At 40.5% G+C, this 24,303-nt stretch overlaps 1 protein-coding gene across 1 annotated transcript in view; it reads right to left on the reverse strand.

Annotated features, from left to right (window-relative positions):
- GRIK2 (glutamate ionotropic receptor kainate type subunit 2) overlaps window positions 1-24,303 on the reverse strand; it is a 196,171-nt gene that overhangs the window by 96,947 nt on the left and 74,921 nt on the right. The window contains exons 7-10 of the mRNA XM_054393052.1: window positions 5,349-5,492; window positions 3,905-4,012; window positions 2,901-3,014; window positions 1,129-1,335 (exon numbers count right to left, since the gene is read on the reverse strand). Of these exons, the coding sequence (XP_054249027.1) occupies window positions 1,129-1,335; window positions 2,901-3,014; window positions 3,905-4,012; window positions 5,349-5,492 (573 nt within the window). The remainder of the gene's footprint in view (window positions 1-1,128; window positions 1,336-2,900; window positions 3,015-3,904; window positions 4,013-5,348; window positions 5,493-24,303) is intronic.

A 24,303-nucleotide genomic window follows, 5' to 3' on the forward strand; every position in this document is an offset into this window, starting at 1 on the left:
ATAATAGATATAATCCATGCACACATTTAAAGATAATATAAATATAATACTCCCACACATTCTTCTTAAAAGTGTGAAGAGAGGCATAATCAACATTTGTTGCAGCAGCAATACCAGATTATTATTTACTAGAGCAGCAGAAAGATAACAACCTTCCCAGTAAACAGGAATATTTTGATGAGCACATGTTCTGCCCATCTGCTAAAAATCTTAAAGCAAATTGAAAGGAGATTAGTGAATATTTTTTCTTCAAGCTATTTCACAAGGTTTCTGCCATCATTAGGAGGTTTCCCTTGAATTAGCTGTAAAACAGTCTCCCTTTCTTCCTATTTTAACTGACAGAGATGTGCAGAATATGTTTTGTCTCATTCTTTGATCATATGTCTCTGTACCAAGCAATTCACCCACATAAATGCAAAAAGAGATTGTGACATAATTTTCAAATTGACTAAAGGGTTTGCAAGAGACTGAATTCAGCTGGCAGGATCAACTGCAAGAGCCTCCTTTGATGGACATGAAGCAATGCCTGCTTTACTCATTTACAAGTAATTGCAATGTTATGTTCTTTAGCTCATTGCAGCACTTTGCTCCTTCAGTGTGTGGTGATGTTTGTGCCTTTCTGCTTGCACTTTATTGTTAATTTTTTTTCCAGAAGACTGTTTCTCTCCTTTGGCCATGTTAACATTAAATACATTTGTCTCAAAGATAAAGTCCCAGATCCTCTACCAGAAGAGGAGATCTGGCTTCTATTGATTAATGAGGGAGGAGTTTGGGGGGTTGGGTTGATTGGTTTGTTGAGGTTTTTCTCACAAAACCCTATGTATTTGTTCTCAGAAATCAATTCTGAATTCTACATATTCACTATTTTGACTTAGGCATGTGCCACAGAAGAGCTAAACCACATTGGCAGAAACAAACACTGCCTATATAGGCAAAACAGAGACACAGAAGGGTTTTCATTTCACAAAGAAATGTTTCAGCCAAGGAATTTTTGATGTGAATTTCTTTTCATTACTTCTTTAAACATCCAAACTAGCCCCATTCAAGTAGAATTATCAAGCTTTAGGCTTTGTACAGATGGAAGTGCAATCTAGATGGATAGCAGAAAGCTTCCAAAAGTTAACTTACATGATCGATGAGTTCACGAACCATTCCATTCCACTGTCCGCTGGCATCTTCCTGGGCTCCATATTTGCCATCCTCCACCAGTCTAATCTCGTAGGAAAATCCAAGGATGGTAGATAGCTCCCTGAGGAGGTCAATGCAATACCCCTCAAATCGATCATTTCCATACAGGGGTTTGTCAGACTTCTTGAACATAACATATGGCTCTTCCTGTCAAGATTAACAGCACAGAATAGGTGAGGAAAGTCCCCACTTCTTCCTTTATAACCTAAAGTGGTACACACGATACCAGTGCCTGGGCAAAGAACTCAAATGCAAAGTAAAATCTTTTTTGCATTTGGTGATGTCTATTCAAAGCCTTTACTTATCTTCAAACTGAAATTAGAAGACATTCTAAGTTTTGTTTGGAAAAAATGACACTGTAATCATGGTAGATGTATCCAAGGAACTCATCTAAACAGTGCATTCAAATGTGCTCCTTGCTAGGCTGCATCACACGTTGATATCAAATGCATTGTTCCAGAGGAGGCTGCAAGCCTCTTGAAATGCAGGGGGGAAAGAATTGTTTTAGTAACTTGGGGAAAAAAAAATATAATAAAATCCAAACATCAACTCAATGCTTTTAAGTGCTGAGGTTGATACTTGTTTAGTTTTGTGACTATTTTCTCAGTGCTCTGTTAGGTATAGAAAATACACAGGGGAAAGGAAAAAGTGAAGCCATGCTGACTACTCCTGATAACCTATTGGAATTATTCCTATCACCTGTATTGTATTTCAAACCTGTATTTGGTTGGAAGGGACCTTTAAAGATCATCTGGTCTGATCCCCCTTGTAATGAGGAGCTACAAAGATACTACTAGAAATTACAATAAATTCTGCATTTTAGACTATTCTAATTTTAACTTTTAATCATCACCTAGGTTTCATTAATATTTTCAACATGGATACAAGAATTTTTTTTAAAGAATCTGGAATTTTCCTATTACTGTCAGCACTGGGGGGGAAAAAAAAGGTAAAACAAAAAAAAAAAAGTGGAAGCCCTGCTGATGAAAAGAGGAAAACCATCTTCAGACTTTGCCACTGTTACAACAGAGAATTTTAATCATTAGCTTCTGTTCACCAGAGATCCTGGAGTTAAAAGGCTGCCCTATCTAATTAACATTTGCATCAGCTGTAAGGAATACACAATGGGCTCCTTCAGTTGGCTGCCAGATTCAAGTGGGAGAGGTGAAGCAATCCACTAGTTTCAGTCAAAACAATGTAACACATCAGACATCTCAACAGTCATTTGAGCCAAGATATTCTAAAAGCAGAAACTAAGGCCAAACACCACCATCACCTTCCTCCTCGGTGCTATCTAGAGCAGAGATTGCTTCAAATAGCTTCATTTGACATCTCTCAAGATGTTTCCTGGAAAGTTCCCTGGTATGATCTTTTGGGTCATGAAACACATAGTGTTTTGATAAATCATAGCCTGAAGAATTCAAGCCCTGGTTGTTCATTTCTGCAGTTTCACTTCTCATTTTGTCAGGAGAAAAAAAAAACAAAACCCAATTTTTTGGTATTTTCGTATTCCCCCACAACTGACTCTCAGCTTTAGACAAGAGTAAATATCCATGAGGAGATTAATGACTGGAGTTCATTCACGACAGAATAACATCTAAGTCACTCTAAGAAGTACCCCAAACTGCTCATTACTGCTGTAATTAGCACAGCACATTCTAGTAGCTGTCCCTTGCAACTGCATTTCTGCAGAAGCAAATCTGATTGCTTACCAAGATGGTGGTGACTATTAGCGAGCGATTGGACAGGGAATCTGTGATGTTTGCTGGTTTTCCTTTCTGATTCTCTGTCATGTTAAGGCCACTCAGTGGATCCCAAGTTCCAACCTACAAAACAGTCATTAATTTGGTCATTTTCAACTTGCAAGCAGCTACCATTCCTATCAGACACGAGTTCTTATTTAGAATCACCTCTTATTGATCTGATCTTGACTATCACCTCTCATTCAAGAGCTTCAGGAACGGGTATCTCATGGAAGAGCTGAGATCACACATTGCATAATTTTTTAACCAATGTGCAGTTTATTTCTTCTCACTGACTTCAGCAGTCACTGCACTTCAGATATGATGGAGGTCATTTCCCATTATTCTAAACAGGAAATTCATGGAATAGGTTGGGTTGGAAGGGACTTGGAGATCATCCAATTCCAGCCATGGGCAGGGACACCTTCCTCTAGACCAGGCTGCTCAAGGCCTCAAACTCTTTTTTTCTTACCTCCATGATTATTTTTCCTTAATAAATCTCATTTTGTCACAAAAACATAAATCACAGCTGAAACTTCCAAGCTGTGCTGCTGTCCTGCACGTGAGAAATAACCTAGCCTAGGGAGGGTGTCCCTGCCCATGACACGGGATTTGGAACTAGATGACCTTTCAGGTCCCTTCCAACCCAAACCATGCTCTGATTTTATGAATTTCCCCCATATTTGGAAAGAGGTTAGATTCAATAATGGAAGTAGTGGCTATTTACTGCAGGTCCAGCTATTCACTCTGCCCCAATCCCCTGAATCTAAGAATGTAGCTAGAAGCAGATAGGCTTGGAGTCTGATACCAAGAAAACAGCTTGTACTAGAGCACTTGGAAACCAGATACCAAATTGAGAACAGGCTTGTTATTGCTTGATGCAACAAGTGAAATGTTACTGAAAGTGCTGCTGTTTGGGGGGGATTGGATTTTGGTTTGTTTCCCATCCTTTTGGAGGTTAACATCTCACACACCTTTTCAAGCCCTTCTTCCTTGAGGCTGATCACATCTAAATCAAAATCTGTCCTCAGGCCGTTGGTTTTGTTGAAAGTTATCCTGCCTGTGAGACCTTCCCAATGGGCCTGTGGAGAAAGGAAAAAAGAACAAATAAAACAACATTTCTAGAAATAAATCTCCTTTTTTTTTTTTTTTTTTTTGTCCCTCTGGACAAATTTTACTCTGCCAAAATGGGCACTTCTGTTTGTTTGTTTGTTTTTTTTTTTAATCTAAATAATTTGTCCTGTGGCTGACTTTTGTAACAAGTATTTTCTATTTGCTAATTGTGTCAAGTGTTTCTTCAGCCTTCACAATTTCTAAATAACTTTGTGTTAACCAATAATATCTTCTTACTAAATGAGATCAAAAGCTGGTTTGTTTCCATTCCTTCATCACTCATGCTATTCCTTTTCTGTCCCCCACACACCTCAGCCAAACCTCAATCTCTTTCATGAATGCTGGATTTCATTCTTCTGTCAGGAAATTTCATTTCAATAAAGGCTTCCTTTGGCAAGATGCTGAGTTCTCTGGAACCACACTGAGACAGCAAAAAACTGAGGTCACTGGTGCCAGTTTTCCAGAGCGGATCCCTTGCTTTTACTAAAGTGCATTACCCTCATTTTTTTAATATAACTTCAATTCTATCTAGTTCCAAAGCTCTACTGAAGTAAAGGAGTGTGTTTGAAGATAAGTTTATAAGGAATTGAAAGGAACAAATATTAGATGCAGGATCATATTCCATTGTGGATAGTTCTTTTTGTCATAGTATCTTGCACACCTAGAATGAGAAACTCTGAATTCCCACTGGAAGCAGTGGATTGCCCTACACTGGACAGTTTGAAGACTCAACTTGACAGGGTGCTAAGCCAGCTCATTTCAACTCTACTATCACCTAGAAAGGTTGGAGCAGATAATCCTTGAGGTCCCTTCCAACCTGGCATTCTGTGATTCTGCCAATTAAGACTTACTTGCAGTACAAGACACTTGAATACTCAGTTCAAACCAGGGAGACAAACTTCATTCTCGGCCCCTTTGAGCTTATGCCAATATTTAGTTGCTGAGTTTCTCATCATCAGTCTATGATTTGTGGTTTTGAGGATGTAGGCTTTTATGCCACAAATTATTCCAGCACTGCCAACCACCCCTTCAAGTGCCTAGAAACAAAAGTTTTACTGCGAGTGCAGCTACTTCACCTTCTTCTGTTTCTTTGTCCCAACTAATACCTGAGGCAAACCCACTGCCAAACCAAAAAAGCTGCCTTGCCTGCTGAACTCTTTACACATGTTGAGATATTGCCAATCTACTGAAAGAAAAAAAAGTGGGGAAAAAAAAAAAGGCATAACTCAAGTAGAGTTGGAACAAAAGGAAATGAGAGTTGAGAGGAAGGAGAGTGATGAAGCAAGGCACTCATCAGCGACTTACCTCCTTTATGAGGCTCATAAAGCGGGTGCCAAAGCGCCAGGGCTTGTGGCGGTTACACTGCAGGGAGCTGACAGTCATCTGTGGGAACTGCTGGACAGCCACTGACACCACGTGAACAGCATCATACATCAGGGCTGCATCCGTCTGAAACCAGAACCACACCACAGCCATCAGCACAAACACCACAACAGTAGCAGCTGGGCAGGCAGGGGAGACACAGCCTGCCCTGCTCAGCACATTGCGAGAAAATCAGCTGACTGCTCCTGCAGCACTGCAAAATGCAGCCCTGGCACCAAGTCACGGAATGGTTTGGGTTGGAAGGCACCTTAAAGATCATTTAGTTCCAACCCCATGCCACAGGTAGAGACACCTCCAGCTAGACCAGGTTGCTCAAAGCCTGCCTTCCTCCTCTCCCTCCATCTATTTTTCCTTCCTTCCAAATTCCTCCCTTCCTGCCTTCCCCCTAATTAATTCCTTCCAAACTCCTTTCTCTCCTCCTCCCTTCCTTCCCCCTGCTCCTTCCAAGGTCACAGGAGAACAGTGGTATCTCTCATGACTCAGGTTACTTCCAAAGAAAGCAGTGCATTAGGGGGGGTATATACATCACCTTATGCAAATTTGATTCAGTTCAGCTATTTCCAAGAGTAATGAAAAAGAAAAAAGAGGAAGAAAAAAATATTAGCAAGGTGGCAAAACTTTAGCTGTGAAGGAAAATACACAGACTAAGGAAATAGTGGTTTTGTGTTTGAAATTACAGTCTAGGTACAGTGCCAAAGGTACTCAGTTGATTAATAACTTCTAAATGAGTATGAGTTTAAATTCTAGGACAGACCTAACCACTACCTTCCATAAACCAGAGGCAAATGAGAACTGCATTAAAATGCACATTTGTTTTAATGGTTTCCATGTCACATCCTAAATAAGTAGGCTGTTTAGACCTGGTATGTGCTAACTGATGTTGTACTAGCCAAGGATGGAGACAGTCTCTGGGAGCACACTGCCATGCAGTACAAGAAGCTGACATCTCTCTTCTGCTCTATTTGATAAACAGAGGCAAGCCTTGGAACCAAAAGCAAGAGAGGACCTTAGATTCAGCTGGTGGAAATGAAGGCTATGCCATCTGCTCAGCATACCTTAGAGAAAAGAGGACCTATTTCCCCTTCTCATTCACATAATTAGTGAGCTGTGAAATTAGTTCTTTAACGGATAGGAAACCTGGAGATTATTGCACTTGTCACAATACAATACAATGCCATACCAAATGAGCTTATATAGTGCCTTTCATGCAAATGCATCCCAAGACTCTTTACAATAAAGCTAAACATAAAAATGCAAAAATGTTCTACCATTATAGCCCATAAGCTGCTGCTAAAGAGGAAACTGTGCCTTTACATTTAAATGGCTCTCCCAAGGAGAGGTTTCAAAACTCCAACAGAAACCAATCCTGATTTTAAAACAGCCACTGCAATAGGTTCCAACCATCTCAGCTGCCAAGTCGTTTATGCATGGGCTCCAAAATTAGTCAGAAAATATTTTTGCTGCCAAACAGTTCATTATCTTCCAGGCATTAAAGTGCTTTTAAGGCGAGCTGCTATTTGACAAGGAGGCAGCAACACACCAAAAAGTTAGAATGACGTGCTGAGTAAGCTCCATCCAGAGCTTAATATTCCAGAAGCAGCACTTGGCAGTAGCTGGAGTCTAGACAACAGCTTTTAAAATAAACTCCAAAGAAGTACAATACACTCATCTAGCTCAGAAATGCAAATTTTGGGGTTTTGGTGGTTTGGGGGTGTTTTGTTTTGTTTTAAATGTGAATCAGCTTTGTTTCTAAAACTGTAGTACAGCAATGAAGGAAAATTTTCAATTGCTGCGAGACTTCAGCAAAAGCAGCCCATGAAGAAGCTACCAGAATTTCAAAACCAGTATAAACTAATTGATTAGCTATAAATTTAGATCCAATGGACATTATACCAGATGCAGAGCAACAAGACTATCAAATTCCCTAAGCAACTGAACTGAACATCTCTAGGATGGCAACAGAGTCAACTCCAGTAGAAGCATTCCAAGAGCTCCACTGCCATTTTAGAAAGATATCGAATTCTGCTAACATTCCTCACACTGGGCTGATGAATATGGCTTCACTGGAAATAAATGTAAGTCAGGATGTGCTTTTAAATGCCCACAACAAACTAATCACTAGCTGGAAGCTGAGTGCCCCATTTCGTTTCTAGATGCTACAAGATAAAACCTTTATTTAAGTAGGATGAGATTCCACAGCCCACCTTGTGTAAGAAGCTCAAAGTTAAATGCAGGCTTAAATGTTTGCCCTGAGTAAAGACAGAACCATAGCCTCAAAAATGCACTGGTTTAGTGATTCAATACTGCACTCATCTCACGGGGTGCAATCATTGATTTTACTGCAGGAGAAATGAACAACACAGACCTCAGGACAAGATACAAACGGTATTCACTCGTATTGCAGGTTGGGCTCTCCTCTTGGTTGGTTGAGAGGCAGTAGGAATTGCTAGCTGTTGGCCTAGCTCTCCACCCTCACTCACTGGCCTTGCTAAGCTTTGTGTCTCACCACCCTTGGTCCACAGCACTTTCTTTTCCTTAAATCACAATTTTGGAACTTTGAGGTACAGGCAGGACTGTAGGTTTCAGCAAGAGGCTGCTTGAGGATCAGGGAGGAAATTCTCCCAGTTAAGTTTTTGGGATGCTTTATTACATCTAAACAGAGATGAACAGGTCGGTTCCTTCCAGCTTCCACACTGAATTACACCAAATCATGGCTTGTGTGTTGCACAGCAATATTTTCGTACAGCATTTCCATTTACCTCCATCAAACCAGATGAGGATTTCGTGTACCAATAAACCACTCCTCCATGAGTCATATCTCAGGGCTCCAAAATTACCCTTAAATTGCAGAAATGTGCTCTTTATTTTCAGCAACCAGGATTTTCATTGTGCAATCTCCTTTAACTTTAATTTAAGATGAATGATTGCTAGGCTAGGTCTGTTTCTTTATGAGCTAGATCAGAAATAGTACACCTCAAGTAGGTGAAAAAAAAATAAAAATCATAGTTCAGCTTTTACTATAAAAAAATGGAGTTCTCTGTAATATACAATTTAAAAAGAAAGAATGGCACTATTATGTAGGCATGATCTGGAAGGACTTCCAATTACTCCAATGTAGATTATTAAAACCAGCTTGAAAGCAGGAAAAAAGCCCTGAGGTTTTCAATTAAATGTTAAATTAAACTAACGTGATTGTTTTTTTTTTTTTTGCCCTTAGTTACACTTATAACTAATAAAAGTCTTGGAAGAAATACAGTTTGCTACTCAAAAGGTGCTCTGTGAAGTATTTGGAAACACCAAGAAATTTTCAGTGATGTATGAAATAAGGCAATGGGAAAGGGATGAACACTAAACTGTATCCTGAAGCACCACATCTACAGCTTCCTGAACACCTCCAGGGATGGTGACTCCACCACCTCTCTGGTCAGCATGTTCCAGTGCCTCCAAGGCCAGTTTTCCCTAATATCCAGCCTAAACCTCCTGAGAATACATTCCTACTTGACAAAAGAGGAATCTAAGTACATGAGGCAGGGCATAGATCACAGAATGGTTTAGGTTGGAAGGGACCTTAAAAATCTTGTTCCAGAAGGACTGAATTTTCCATTGGCCCTTCTAAATTGTATTTCATTTCTTACACAACAGAATGCCTTGGCTAGAATGCTGACTGCAAAGTCAAGCTGTTGAGGTTTGGGGGTTGTTTTCCAGCTCCCAATATATCCAGGCTATTTCTAGTCAGCTTGATGGGGGACAAAGACAACATTTAAACACCAGAACAGGCTGCCCAGGGAGGTGGCTGAATCCCCATCCCTGGAGGTGTTTCTAAGAAGCAGAGATGCGGTGCTGAGCATCATGGTTTAGCCCCAGCCTTAGCAGAGTTAGGGAATGGTTGGGCTGGATGATCTCCAAGGACTTTTCCAACCAAAATGATTCCATAATCCTATAGCACAATTAGGAGGCTAAGAACAGCAGCTGTGTTTCTTTGATCTAGCAGCCTAAGTCATGGCTACTGGAGATACAATGAACAGGACAGCCTAGCCAGATCTCCTCCCTCCCATCCCAAATAATGTTATGGTTTACAGAGAAATACCATTACTGGGGATCTCTGCACAGTAATGGTTGCCAATGGCATGCCTGTCCATTTCAAAACCCCACAAAGTGTCCTGGAACCAAGCTCCTTAACCTGCTAAGCACTATTTCTCCTTTCATAATTACTTTTCTCTCAGTTGTCCTTACTTATATTTAACACACAACTGATAATTGGTAATTATAAAATCTTGACTAAATGGCACTTTTCATAAACAAACAAACAAAGCATTTCCCTTTTTTGTTCTACCAAGCTCTCTTTCAGCTGTCTTTCATTTTTCCTGTATCTGGAAGAATAAAGGAGAATTAGGAATCCTCTAAATAGCAGAAGTATTAGAAAAGAGACTGAACATTATTTCTGCAGCCTATGAAAACAAAGACTGAGAACAACCATTGAGGAGAACAGAAGCCAGGGAAGAAAGGAAAGCTAAAGAGCAGAGAAAAACAATGATGGATGCAAAAATGACCCCAAAAAAACCCAAACCAAAACCAAGCAAACAACAAAACCCAGTTTAAGTTACAGACAGACACAGGCTTAAATTGTATTTGCTGTTAAAAATCTTTAACCAATCCTTAATAGAATTGCAGCACAAAACCACCAACAGGAGATCTCTCAGTTAGATGATGCCTGACAAACGCAGCAGCATGCACACCAACTCCAGAGCCCCTGCACAGTCCCATTACTACTCACCAAAAGCTCTCCTACTCAAAGCCAGTTTAAAACAAGTGAATGAAATTAAGGAGAAATGGCTGGCACAAGTAGTTCCTCCCCTCCCTGGGTAATAAAATCTATTGCCCCTGAAATCATTTCCCTTAATTCTCACTTGCTACCACATCCCACAGAACCATTTTGCTGAGTGAGATTTAATAAATCTCTCAGCTTGGGATTAAATTTTAGTGGTTTATGAACTGGTAAATTGCATTGTATGTTTATTAAAGCTGGTGTTTGCTTACTTCTTGACACATTCCCAACTCTACCCTGGGATACAATTGAGCAAACAGCAGAGATTGTATTCTTTTTTTCACCCCAAAAATGCACTCCAACTGGGAACGAGATAGGAGCATCAGCAAGCTATAAACAATGTTCACCTCACTTAAAAAAAAAAAAAATTAATCAGAGGGCTTCTTAGTATCAATTCTTCTGGTTTTCCCTCAAATAGAGACCCTGGAAGTGTCCCATCCTGTCATAAACTTGACTAACCCAAGAAGTGGGGAGACACTGGAACAGGTTGCCCAGGGAAGCTGTGGCTGCCTCCTCCCTGGAGGTGTTCAAGGCCAGGCTGGATGAGGCTTTGAGCAGCCTGGGCTGGTGGGAGGCTTCCCTGCCCATGGCAGGGGATTGGGGCTGGATGATCTTTAAGGTCTCTTCCAACCTAAACCATTGTGTGAATCTATGAAGCCAATGATTTTGAGTGCTCTGCTTGCAACAGCAAATGTCAGCTGTGCAAAACTCTTGCAGAACCGTGCTTGCAACAGACCACTAGGAACAAGGGGTTCTCATGTCAGCTTTCTGTATATCCTTAGAAACACTTGTGAAATTTCCAAGTGAAAGTTACTTTGAAGTACTTTCTCAACCTGGACTTTAAAAATTATGGTATGTGCTGTAATGCTGGGTTGTTGGGTTTTCTTTTTTTTTTTTTTTCAATAAAAACTCCTCCATCATGCTCTTTTATATACCTTAAGGACAGACAGCAAAAACCTAATTACCAGGAAGAATGGGTCATTATTTGGTCTTTGGTAGTCTATTTCCTTTCATCTGTTCTCCTGCTCAAAAAAATCAATATGATTGTGATCACTGCAGCTCCATCAACCACATCCATAATAAAGAGCTGTCTGCTCAGCATTCAAGAACTTATCACACCACATGAAAAAAGTCTCTCTGCAGAAGCAATTCATAAGTAATTACAGAAGGGTCCTACTCAGCACACACTCTGAACAGCTTTGCAGCCACATGCAACAAGGAAGCACACACCTGGCAGTGAAACTACAGGTAAAAGGGTAGGAAAATTCAGAGATTAAATGCAAATCTGATTTAAAAAAAAAAAAAAATCAAGGGGAAAAAAAAAAGGATTCTGAAGGATGAAACTTTACACATTCTGATTTTCATATTCTCTAAGTTTCACAGTTTGAGGATTTCTGAGATTTCACTTCAAATTTTTAAATAAAATTATCAAATTAGATGTATGGTGATGACTTTGAAAAAAATTAACAAAACCAACAACCCAGTTCTGAGCTTACATAATAAATCACCTTCTCATGCTTTCACCAAGCACCATTTACATTTCTCTCCCCTTAAAGCTAATGGCAGAGATTTTTTTAATATCCTCAGGAAAAAGAAAAAAAAAAAACAACAACAAACATGATTACTTGTGCAGCCTTGCAAAGTTCATGCTTGCAGGAGAAAACAGATTGGTAAGCAGTACAAAATGTAACTAGCCCATGAAAGAATCTTTCTTCCCTAAGAGAACTCTGCTCTGTGCCAGTCTTCTGTAATTCCTTTAATTAAATTATCTCTTATGTTTCTGTTTTAAACAAGTCCATCTTTTGCTTCTGGATTAGCACCTTAAAAATCAGTAATACCCAAAGAAAAAGGTATTAAAAGACACCAGTGGCCTGTGATTTAAAAAAAAAAAAAATCAGACTTTCTATAAAATCTGGGAAACTTCTAATGGGAACCTGAATGGCTAATGTTGGAAGGTACTGAAAGCCTAATTGAGGTTTTAGGTGCTTTGAAATCCTTAAATAGCGAAGCACAGAGAAGTTATGAGTAGAAAGGAAATAAAATAAATGAATAAAATAAGAATAAATTATATATATATACACACATAAGCCCTGTATATAATTTCCAAAACCTAGAATCAATATGTAGTCATTTAGTGACAGAAGACAGTCAGACTTACTAATGAGAGCAACCCCAAATAATTTTGCCATTGAGCCATGGTTAGGATGTTTCAGTGAATATAAAAATCTTCAGAGTGACCAAAATTTCTTATATTTTCTTTTGCTGGTAGCAATGAATCTTGATGTGTCCACTAAAATTTCTAACAATACAGAAAAATCCAAAGTCATCCAATGATCCTTTCTGGAAACGTTGGAACTCTCTCACTCTCTCTCTCTCTAAACATAGTTCACTTTCAAAAGGATATTTATATCATAAAGCCACTGCTAGTACATAATTATCACAGTTACTAAACCCAGAATAGGAATTGAAACTGACTATGCTTACAGCTTTTTTCAATGCCCCATCAGGGTAACTGTCACATTCCTGCACTACAGCTACATCGAAACTATATTTACATTTAAAAATAAACAACTACCCAGGTTGAGGCAGAAGTTTTAATAATTTCCCCTTTTGTTTTTTCTTTTTTTCATATCTCTGCCTAATCCAATGAGGATTTCTTTTTCCTGAAGTGTGCAAATAACTCTTAAATTAAAAACTTCAGCAAGACATTTTCTCCCAAGAAACTAACGACAGGACAAGAGGAAATGACCTGAAACTGTGCCAAAGGAGATTTGGGTTGAATATTAGTAAGACTATTGCAAGACGCTGCCCAGGGAGGTGTTGGAGTCACCATAGAATCACAGAATCGTAGGGGTTGGAAGATCCTTGAGTGCAACCCCCTGCCAAAGGAGGATCAGCCAGGGCAGGTCACACAGGAACACATCCAGATGGGTCTGAGTCTCCAGAGGAGACTCCACAACCTCTCTGGGCAGCCTGCTCCGGTGTTCTGTCATCCTAACAGTAAAGAAATTATTCCTCATGTTGAAGTGGAACTTCCCCTGCTCCAGCTTATACCTGTTGTTCCTTGTCCTGTTATTGGGCACCACTGAAAAGAGATTGATGGCTTCTCCTTGACACCCACCCCTCAGATGCTGATAGACATGCATGAGATCTCCTCTCAGCCTCTCTTCTCAGGACTAGTCTAAACCATGCCTGCAGATGTTCAAGAAATGTGTGGCCATGGCACCTGGGGACATGGTTTAGTGGCCAGAGTGGTGCTGGGTTGCTGGTTGGGCTCAATGGTCTTAGAGGTCTTTTCCAACCTTCATGATTCTGTGATTTTTAGGATTCTGATGCAAAGAATTAAAACCAATTTGCATAGCATTCATCTTACCTTGAGAGATGTTCATCCCTTGTATTTCAGAAGGTTCTCCATAGCAGAAGTTGCAGATTGTGCACGGAGGAAAGGGAGGAGATGCAAACAGAGGCAATGCACAAGAACACTCTGCTTTAACCTCAGCACCACAAGGATTTCTGGTTTGCTCATTCACACTCACAAAGAGTACTAACCAAAGAGCCTTTGGGACACTTGCTACTGCAGCCATATTATAGTTAAATTCAGTGATCACTTGAGAAAATCTGGTACTGTCCTCAAATTTATTCTATTCCACTATTATTCTGAAAATATTAACACTTCAGCTTTAATTCCAGAGTGTAATTCCTGACTGTTTATTCCAAGAGAGGAAAATAAATAAAACCATCTCTGAGCCTGGAACAAACAAACCTTCCTGCCTTGAGAGGATGGCAGCTGCTGCTTTCAGAGTTTAAGAAGCTGAAAAATCCTAAATGCAGCATTTGTGACTACAGAGATACGAAGAAGAGAGAAGCAGCCTGTGTGCGCCATTTATTTATGGTAGATAATAGCTTTTTATAGTGGTCAATAGAGAGTGGGGTTGAAAGCCATTTGTCAGATTGCACACAGGCACCCAAACTGGAGCTGGAGTGGTTGCCTTTGGCTCTAGATGTTAAATAAAAACAAACCAAACAGTTATCAATCTTCATCTAAGTCTTCCAGGAGCTGCTCTGAGTGAGCAATCGATACTGCATTTGCCACAATTGCTCATTTAATTATTTTCATCCTAAATATCCTGTCAGCAGGGGAAAAGACTTCCTAATTTTAATTAATTTTGAGGCCATTGATTCTTTGCCTTTTCCTTTCCTGTGGTTACACACACAGACACAAATGCTCAGCCACACACTTCCAGCCTGCAGGCTCTGTAAGATGTATGACAAGTCCTTGGTGGACACCCTGCATGTCACTGAAGCACACCTGGGTGACATGCAGCTTGACTTTTAAATCTTTAACCATCAACTTCTGCAAATCAGCCCCTGGCACCTAAACATAGTTGGGCAAAACAGCAAATTGAAAAGCATGTCTGCTGAATAGTTTTCAATTAAAGTGTCCTTAAATCAATAGGCAGTTGGATATCACAGCTACAAGGCTGCTCTGAGCTCCCAGAGAAACACAAAAACAGCAAATGGAAGTCAGAGAAACAGAAAATAGTGCTTCCCCTGCAAGTGGTAAAGGTTACCTCTAGAGTGAGCCAAAGCATTCCTTCATCTAACCAAACGAAGCTTAGGTTGTATCTGGTCCCCTAGCACAAGAGGAAATGGCCTCAGGTTGCAGCAGGAGAGGATTAGGTTGGATGTTAGGAAAAATTCCTTTGCTGCAAGAGCTGCCCAGGGAGGTGGCAGAGTCCCCATCCCTGGAGGTGTTCAATAAAGGTGTGGCCATGGCACCTGGGGCTATGGTTTAGTGGCCATGGTGGGGTTGGGTTGACATTTGGACTTGATCTTAGAGGTCTTTTCCACCCTTGCAGATTCTGTGATCTAAATACATTTAGTTTACACTTCAGAAGCAAGCAATGTTGATTACTTTTCCATTACAAAGTAAACATAAGGAGCATTTCACATTATTTCAGCTCAAGATTCAAACAAAATGATCACATTGGAATATTGCTAAGATATCATCACTGGCTTCTCCTTGGGCAGAAGAGACCTGCTGAATGAGCTGCATATTAGAAGTCTGAGAAAGCCACCCTCTCTGCCACAATCTGCTAAGCACTGCATAGTATCGACACAACAGAATGGATTTGGAAGTAGACTTCTGCTTGAAAAAATTAGGTGTGGAAAAATAAACCAGGAAGCAGTGCTGTACTTCAGAGACAAATCCAACTCCTCTCCAGATGTTCCTCAGGGAAATAAAGAGCAGCAGCAAAGCTAAGTCATGAAAGCTCTCTGAGACACAAAGCAGGATTGTGAAGTGCTCCAGCACATACTCACATTCCTCTGGGAACTGTTATCTTGCTCAAACAAATCCAACTACCTAAAACTGACAGTTGTGCACTGCTCTTTTTTTTCCTCCCTTCAAGGATTAATATTAGGCAAGATTAACTGAAAGTATCTTTCAAGAGGCAAAGTTACTGAGAGACCAGCTAAGCACTGCTGCTAAAGCAGGGAGTATAAGCTGAGACTCCAGTCTATTTTTCTTGCAGGTGGACTAGCAGAAGAGACCTAGTGAGAAACTTTCTCCAGGTTCAGTCTTGAAAAGAAGAGAGATAAAAAAAAAAAAAAAAGAAAACTGAACTACCATATTACCTTTAGAGAGCAAAACCTCTTCAAGACTGTACACCACTTCAGGTAGACCTTTCTGAAGATTTCAGAGCTACTATTTAGGTGCACATAATAACTGTGGGTTTTAAAGCATTTGCTTGTATTACACTGTACCTTTGCAAAAGTAAAAACCAAACCAAGCAAGCAAGCAACTTGATTTACCACCAAAAAAAAAAAAAACAAACAGTGAGTCTTAAAACCCATTTGAGGCAGATTCCATTTACCTAACTTCAGCCATCTAAAAGCTACCAGGAGAACTATGAGTTAAAGACAGAGACTCACGTGGTTATGCTAAGTTTAGAGGTGGCCTAGACATCTAGAATCATAGAACTGCTTCAGTTGGAAAAAACCTCTAAGATCATCAAGTCCTGCCATCAACCCAACACCACCATGGCCATAGGTTTCTTGAACACCTCCAGGGATGGGGACTCCACCACCTCCCTGAAGAGCCTGTGCCAATGTTAACTTCTCTCACCTGTAACACTAAAAAAAAAAAAAAAAAGAAGCAAACACCAAAAAAACCCAGAAGGATCAGAAAGGATCAGAAGGGTTCAGCTAATCTTGCTCCTTTACTAGTAGCTTCTCAAGTTGAGGTCAACAGAGACACTTTCATATCTAATCTTGTTTTAGCTCCAGGTACAAATAAAGTGGCAGAATAAACAATGTTTAGACTAAGAAAAGTTCAAAGTGGATCAAGTTCACAAAGATGGAGCACTTGTGAAACACAAATGTACTCAATCTGCTTGTATCTAGTTTCTCAGGTTCCCAGATGAGTAACACTGGTATTAAGCACTGCAAAAAAAGAAGATAATCAATTAAGCCATTCAAGTTCTTCCAAAACAGATTACACAGGACAAATTTTGCAAATCCAGATTACAAAGGAAGAAGCTTGCACTTTTCTAACTAAATGTATAATCATGGATGCAGATCCATGTTAGCAATGCTGAATGGCTTCTGCTTTAATGAGCCATTTGAAATTAAATGGTTGCCTGCAATTAGACATCTGCAGTCCAAGGACAGAAAGCCAACTCCAGTCTGGCTGCCAGCATTACAGTTGCATTCCTCAGTAGGACAATGAGGAGAACGGATAATTGTAATTATAACACATACATCTCTTAGTGTTCTGTGGCTGAAAGACTGTGAACAACAAGGGCTCTTAATACATTTAATTGTTGGCTGCTAATAAAGGGTTGTCAAAAAAGACAACCACTTCTGAAGTTCTTTCCAATTCCATTAAGCACCACAAACCAAGGTCACGAACCACCCACAGCAGGACTAAGCTCCAAAGAAGCTGCCTCTTAGACCATGCCAATGTCTTATCACACAGGCTTGGTGGTCAGAAACTTGCAAGTTGATACGCACCAGGTTGGAGAGAGACATTCCAGAAGGTTTTGGTCATGCTGTAACTTCTCTGCTTCCATTCGCTTTGGAAAATCTCTTCGCAAACTTTTTCCATTAAAACTTGAGCAAATATTCATAGAACCATGAAATGGTTTGGGTTGGAAGGGACCTTGAAGATCATCCAGTTCCAATCCCCCTGCCTTGGGCAGGGACTACTTCTGCTAGAGCAAGGCCTCATCCAACCTGGCCTTGGACATCTCCAGGCTGGGGACATCCACAACCTCCCTGGGCAATCTGTTTCAGTGTCTCCCCACCCCCACTGTGCAAAACTTCCCCTGCTGTCCAACCTCAGTCTCCCCTGCTCCAGTTTCAAACCATTGTCCCTCATCCTATCAACACAATCCCTTCTAAACATTCCTTCCCCAGTCTTCCTGTAGGTACCCTTCAGATATTGAAATGCAGTTCTAAGGACTCCCTGGAGCCTTCTCTTCTCCAGGCTGAAGAGCCCCAAGTCTCTCAGCCTGTTCCCATAGTGGAGGTGCTGCAGCCTCTGCTCATCTCTGTGGATTTGGCTCTGTAAATAAAAGAATCTCTGGGTTTCAAATTTCTGTTATAGGATGTTTCAAATTGGCATTATTTTATCAACTTGTCAGCCTTTGCTCTCTCATTCCAGCCACTGCCAGTTCGTTAGGACAAAGCCAATAGTTGAGTGATTAAATGATGATGAGGTTCTCCATACACAGTGCTCCTCCCTGGGCTGCCCTGATTCCAGTTTCAGAGTTCAGTGACAACTGTTGCTGCCTTACACACTTAGGAGGCACAAATCCATAGCAAACAAGGCTTTGTTGCTCCCAGTGCTCAAGGTTCTACTTATAACAATAGAGTGAAAAGAAAGATCAAGCAGCCAGGCTCACACCACTGCCAGCAAAAGCAGCACATCCCATTTTGTTTCAGTGCCAACTCATAATGATCTAAGCAGAACATAAGAAACACAGCAATTCTCTATGTTGTTGGAACTCAGAAGCACATTTAACACATTGCCAGAAGTACAATTTGTTTATATATATTTTTAAAAATAATAATCCAAAAACTTGCTGCAGAGCAAAGTTCAGTTCATGCAAAATTCAAGCTGTGAATATGTGCAGTGACAAATAGACACTGGAGTCAATGCTTTTACCACTACAGGCAATTCTGTCTCAGCTGCCAGCAAGAACAACATAAGCTCAATATAATCATAAAGCAGAATTTGCTTTCAGTGTAATAAATATTTATGAATGATATGTTGTGCTTGCAGTGGCAGGTTTAAAGGGTTGCTTGTGGGTTTGTTTTTTTTTTTCCTTCCTGTTGGTATTTTAATTACAGAAAGCATCTTCTCCCCCAAGGTTATTAAAATGTTTTCGTCTGTTTTCCTAAGCATTTCTAAACGCTGCATGCCTTATATTTTACCTAAAACCTCCCCAATGAGATGAAAATAATTCCTCAGTGAGAATACCTACAAGAGAATTCTGTCACTCCTAGCTGCCAATCCCCCAGCAGAGACTGTAAAGTTAAGTCTCAGCCTGGTTTATTCCTTTATCTTCCCTTTATCTCATGAGAAACATCTGCCTTTTTTAACAGCTCCCTCTTGTTTGTAGAGCACAGGAGTCTGAAGAAAAGCCAAAGCCATTATTAGCAATGTAAGCAGTGAAATCCCAAAACATGGGGAAATTCTGCTCTCCAAGGAGGAATAGCAGTCGTGCTCTATCAGAGTGGCTTTAGCTTTGATTCCTTCACTTGAGCTTGTGAAGCTAGGTTCATGCACTGCAGAACTTAAGGGAATGCTTAGAAGACTTCAGGGCACTGGGGCAGAAGCTCCAAGGACCAGGTGTAGAGGTGGTGTTTGCTTCAATCCCTGCAGTAGCAAGGAGAAGTACTGAGAGGTTCAGAAAAATACATCTGATAAATACTTGGCTCAAAGGATGGTGCCAGCCACCTGATTTTGGGTTCTTTGACCATGGAGAGGTCTATGCCTGGCCTGCTGAGCTCAGATGGGGTTCAGTTGACTGTGAGGGGGAAGAGGATCCTGGGTCATCAACTGGCAGGGAATGGTTTTAAGGGAGAGAAGGTTTAGACTGGATCTTAGGAAGATCTTCTTCAGTACATGTCCCATAATTGGGTGTGTTCAACCTTTGAGCAACCTGTGGCAGCAAGGTTTGACTAGATGAGCTCTGAAGGTCCCTTCCATCCCAAATCATTCAGTGATGCTATACATCTAAAGATTTATATTTATTAAAGTCTCACAATTTACTTTGTTGTTGCTCTAGACAAACCTTGTCCCTTGCTACTCATTTCTGACAACTAGAGATTCCTAATCATCATTTTTCCTACATTGTAAATCCAGGCAAATCATTCTGGTTTTACAATAAAATTTCAGTTAGGGGTTCAGGGGTAGGATTTATCCACAAACCAGAGCAGCATGTCTAGCAGGGTGTGCAATGGGTAGAGATAATCTACTCTGGGCACCCTGGACAACATCTGCTTTCCTGTATTGTTGGATATGTGCAGTTTATTTAGGTCTTTCGCTCCAAGCATCTTTTAGACAATGATAGAATGCAAAATTTCTGCAGAATAGCAGTTCCTAGAAAAGCAGAGCTCTTGGTATTGTAGTTGAGGGAAAAACAGGCAAACCATTTGTCTGCTCAGATTTATCTGCAGAAGAGTGAGAAGAGTTGGCACTATGCAGTAAAACCTCTGAGTCAGATGATTTTTTTTTTTAATTATTTTTTGTCCATTTTTGGAAATGATCTCTTTGCTCACAGTACACCAAAAACATGAATAATTTTTTACTAGATGCCAGAAGCAACATTAATGCAATGATCCTTCTAAAACCTTAATTAATCACCAAAAAAAAAACCAAAAACAAAAAACTTCATAGCAGAATCATTTATTAGACTATCCAGGAAATATTAAATGTTTGGAGACACAAATGGATTATAGAATGGCTTAGGTTGGAAGAGACCTCAGAGCTCATCTCCTCCAACCTCCCCTCCATGGGCAGGGACACCTCTCAACTACACTCAGCTCCTCAAGGTCTCATCCAGCCCAGCCTTGAACACTCCCAGGCAGGAGGCATCCACAACCTCCCTGGGCAACCTGTTCCAGAGTCTCACCATCCCCACATTGAAGAACTTCTTCCTCAGCTCCAGTCTAACCCTGCTCTTCCTCAGCCTCAAACCATTCCCCCTTGGCCTGTCTCTAGACACCCTCAGGAAGTCCATCTGTAGCCTTCCTGTAGGATCCCCTTAGGTACTGGAAGGCAGCTTTAAGGTCCCCCTAGATACTGGAATGGATACAAATGAACATCAGGAGATATTGAAATTTCTGCTGAAGAAAGGGTGGCATTTATGGATGGCAAACTGAACAAAAACATCTCTCATGCATTACGCAATATCTATTCAGACACACCAGCAAAAATCCAGCCCAAATCTGTAACTCCACCTGAACTGAGCAACCTAATACTTCAGTGAAGTAAACCTTTTTCTCTAACAACAAAGTACCTTCCCAAGTCACACCAAAACAGCTTGAGCTTGATTATAAAACAGAAATAAAGACCACAGCCATCATGATGGAGACAATGGCTCTAGGAGGAAAGCCAATGGGCTATTAAATAGGAAATTATCTGTTTTCACCACTATTAGATTCCTCCAGTGAGCCATTATCTGGTAGAGGAAGCCTTTATTTTCTGGCAGAAAAGCTCCATGCATTTAACATGGCCATTCATATCACCATGTGCAGTCACCCCCTCATAAGAGATTCCAACTACAATGTGTGCTTTCCCAGCATGGGACCTCCATTAGCACATCCAACTGCTTCATGAACTCAAAGGACTTAATGTTATTCCATTACTATCTGCTGAAGGCCTCATTTTCTAATCTTGACCTACCTGGTAGCTCAGACTTACTCAGAAAATTCAGAAAGTTTGTCTTCCCACACAGTGCACTTCACCACTGAAGTCCTAAACAATATTATCTTGTTAGTTAGAGACCTCTAGGTCACAGGAATTGTTGGACTCCTACTGAAGTGTATTAAGTGACAACAAACAAGCAAATAATCTAAAACCCAAACAAAAAAAACAGACACCAATCGACCAAAAAAGCCAATAAAACCAGACCCCAACCAAAATGACAACAAACCCCAAGCAAACCAAAACAGACACTGAAAAACCAACCAAACCCCAACCAACCAAACCCCAGCTAACCAAAACAGACACTGAAAACCCAACCAAACCCCAAACAACTTCAGGTTCACAAAGCAAACATGTAATCATCAAGAAGGTTTATTTTCCTTCCAGCCTGCCACAAGGTTTTTCAGATGCAGATTCAAGTTGATGCTTGAATTTTCTCTGGCACTGTTTAATAGCTCTAGATGTGTGCTTATGGCAACTGTATTCCCAGCAGACCATTTAAGTGGAAAATACATTTGCTGCTACAATTCTAGTCAGAAGCTTGATTAAGCAGCCTAACTGCAGGCATGCAGCACCAGTTGGAATGTTCAAGGATATGCAAAATATCCACAGAAGAGAGGCAGACATGACTTTGGACTTAGAGGAGACCATGTAGGAGCCAGACACAATATCCTGTGGCATCCAGAAAACACTAAAATTGAGTCCATGATGTTCTGGAGAGTTATGCCTTAGGAAAATTGATGTAAGCAATGGACTATATATCTGATATGGATAAAAGTCCCAGGGAAGTCTGTGTGTAGTGTAAGAACCCATTTAAAATTGGAAATCATGTCCTGAAGCTTAAGGAGATAAGCAAAGGAAAAAGGATTTGTAAAGGAGAAATAATGCCTTTTAGTAGAGAAATCTGTACACATCTGGAAATGGGGAGAAGAAAATGGAAAAACATTCAAGCACATAGCCCTTCAGGTCTTTAACAGAGGGACTGCCGTGCCTGACAGCTTGTTTATTTCTACCAGCTATGTCAACTGGTCTGCTAATTAGGATGCAATAATTAGTAACAAAGAAATAACACAGTTTCGGTTTTCCTAAATTGACAGTATTATGAATGAAGACAGAGCTTACCAAGCTATGCCCCAATTAACCATCTGACTATTCAAAGAAATAGCTACAGAATATTTTCACTATTTTTCACTCCATTACAGTATGTAGCATTTAATTCTCCATTAAAAAATAAAATCATAATTAACAGTCAGCTCTCAGGTCATCTGCTTTGCTAGGTCTCAGCCTGGCATGCATGCACCACATTCAAGATTAGCCCTGTTACAGAAGGCATACCCTAAGAGACCCTCTGACAGATTATGTTACTCAGAACCACAGAATGGGTTGGGTTGGAAGGGACCTTCAGGGTCATCCAGTTCCAACCCCCCTGCCATGGGCAGGGACACCTCCCACAGCCCAGGTTGCTTAAGGCCTCATCCAGCCTGGCCTTGAACACCTCCAGGGAGGGGACAGCCACAACGTCCCTGGCAACCTGTTCCAATGTCTCCCCACCCTCACTGAGAAGAATTTCTCTCTAATCTCCAGTCTAAATCTGCCCTCCTCAAGCTTCAATCCATAGTGGTTTACAGTTCTCAAACTCAATAATTGCTGAGTAAAGGCATTTCAATTGCCTATTTCAGAAGCCAGCCTCCAGGAAGCTCAGCAGCTCCTGCAGGTCACACAAGCTTTGCCATTTGCCTACTTGCTGCTGTACTGAGTTCTTTCTGCCACTCTGTAAAGGTGAAGCAGGAGAGTTCTAATCTGAAAGCATTCTGTAAATCCATGTTGATCTTACTAGACTTATAAATAAGTAGATACACCCTCAACACCTGGAAGAATTGAATCAAGACTTGCATAGGAGAGATGCTAAGAATCCACCTAAATGCTATCCAGCATATGATCCTGTCCCAAAGGAAAGAAGTTTGGGATGGATCCTGCCTCCCAAAACACCAAGAAACATTACATATGGGATTCAAATATTTAATCATGTAATTAATTGTCAAAATAGCTGACACATCATTTCTAAAACATCTTACAGCACGAAATCTTGCACAGTCCCTAACCTCCAGAAGTTAATTGTGCCTGGGGGAGATCACTAGCTTGTAATACAGCAATAAGTAATTGTTTACTATTTCCTTTGAAGTACACATTTGCTGCCACACTGCTTTACTAAAAACATCTCATCAGCAAATCCAGAAAATACTTTTTTTGCTAAAGGGATAATTACAAAGCTGTCTACATAACAAGCTATCCTCTTTGAAGCTTTAAAATCAGAAAGCCAGGCTGGATTTCTATAATGAGGATTTCTCTTTATGGATCTTTTCCACCCTCAGGAACCTTACCAGCACCTTTTTCTTGTCAAACCCTTCTGCCCAGCCACAGTCTGCTAGCAGCCACTGAATTAGCATTAAACTGGCTGTCTCAAACAGAACTGTTCTTGCCCTACTGTTAGCTAAAGATAAGAAACTGCAGTTTCACAAATACCCTTTCACTGTTACCAGAGCTGAACACTCATTTGTAACAAGTTATTCAACAAACTGGGAGCCTTATCTTCTATAAAACAACTCCATTGTAATTAAAGAGATTGCTAGTTCAAATCAGGAACATAAACAAGCAGGAAATAATTTATTATTAAAAAAAAATAAAAAAGAAACCAAAGCAGGCCTAAGGAATTAGCAGGAAGTAAAAAGCAGCTCTTGATTCTGTTAATGCTGCTAGATAAGCACCTAAATTTCATTAAAGCACTAATTGAACAAGCTTAAAATAGTCTGCTTGCACTGAATGCATTCTCTTCTGTCCCCAAGCAGCTATAAAATTCTATTGGCCTAAAGGGGGGGGAAATTACATTTTAGGCTTTTCCACCTCCCTGCAGAATTTGTACCCGGTGTAATAACCTCAGTCTCTATCAGTCTGAAAACCTTGTCATCAAGAATGACTAAAGAAAGCCAAACTCCAGAAGTGGCCTGAAAGCAAGCCCTGGATGACACCAGCATTTTTGGCTTCCCTTGGAGAACACTGCAGAAGAAACCAAGAAATCAAGGAGCAGAACAAAAGTAGATTAAAAATTAAGCTGAACT

The sequence above is a fragment of the Indicator indicator genome, chromosome 27, assembly GCF_027791375.1.
Source record: "Indicator indicator isolate 239-I01 chromosome 27, UM_Iind_1.1, whole genome shotgun sequence".
Classification (NCBI taxonomy): domain Eukaryota; kingdom Metazoa; phylum Chordata; class Aves; order Piciformes; family Indicatoridae; genus Indicator; species Indicator indicator.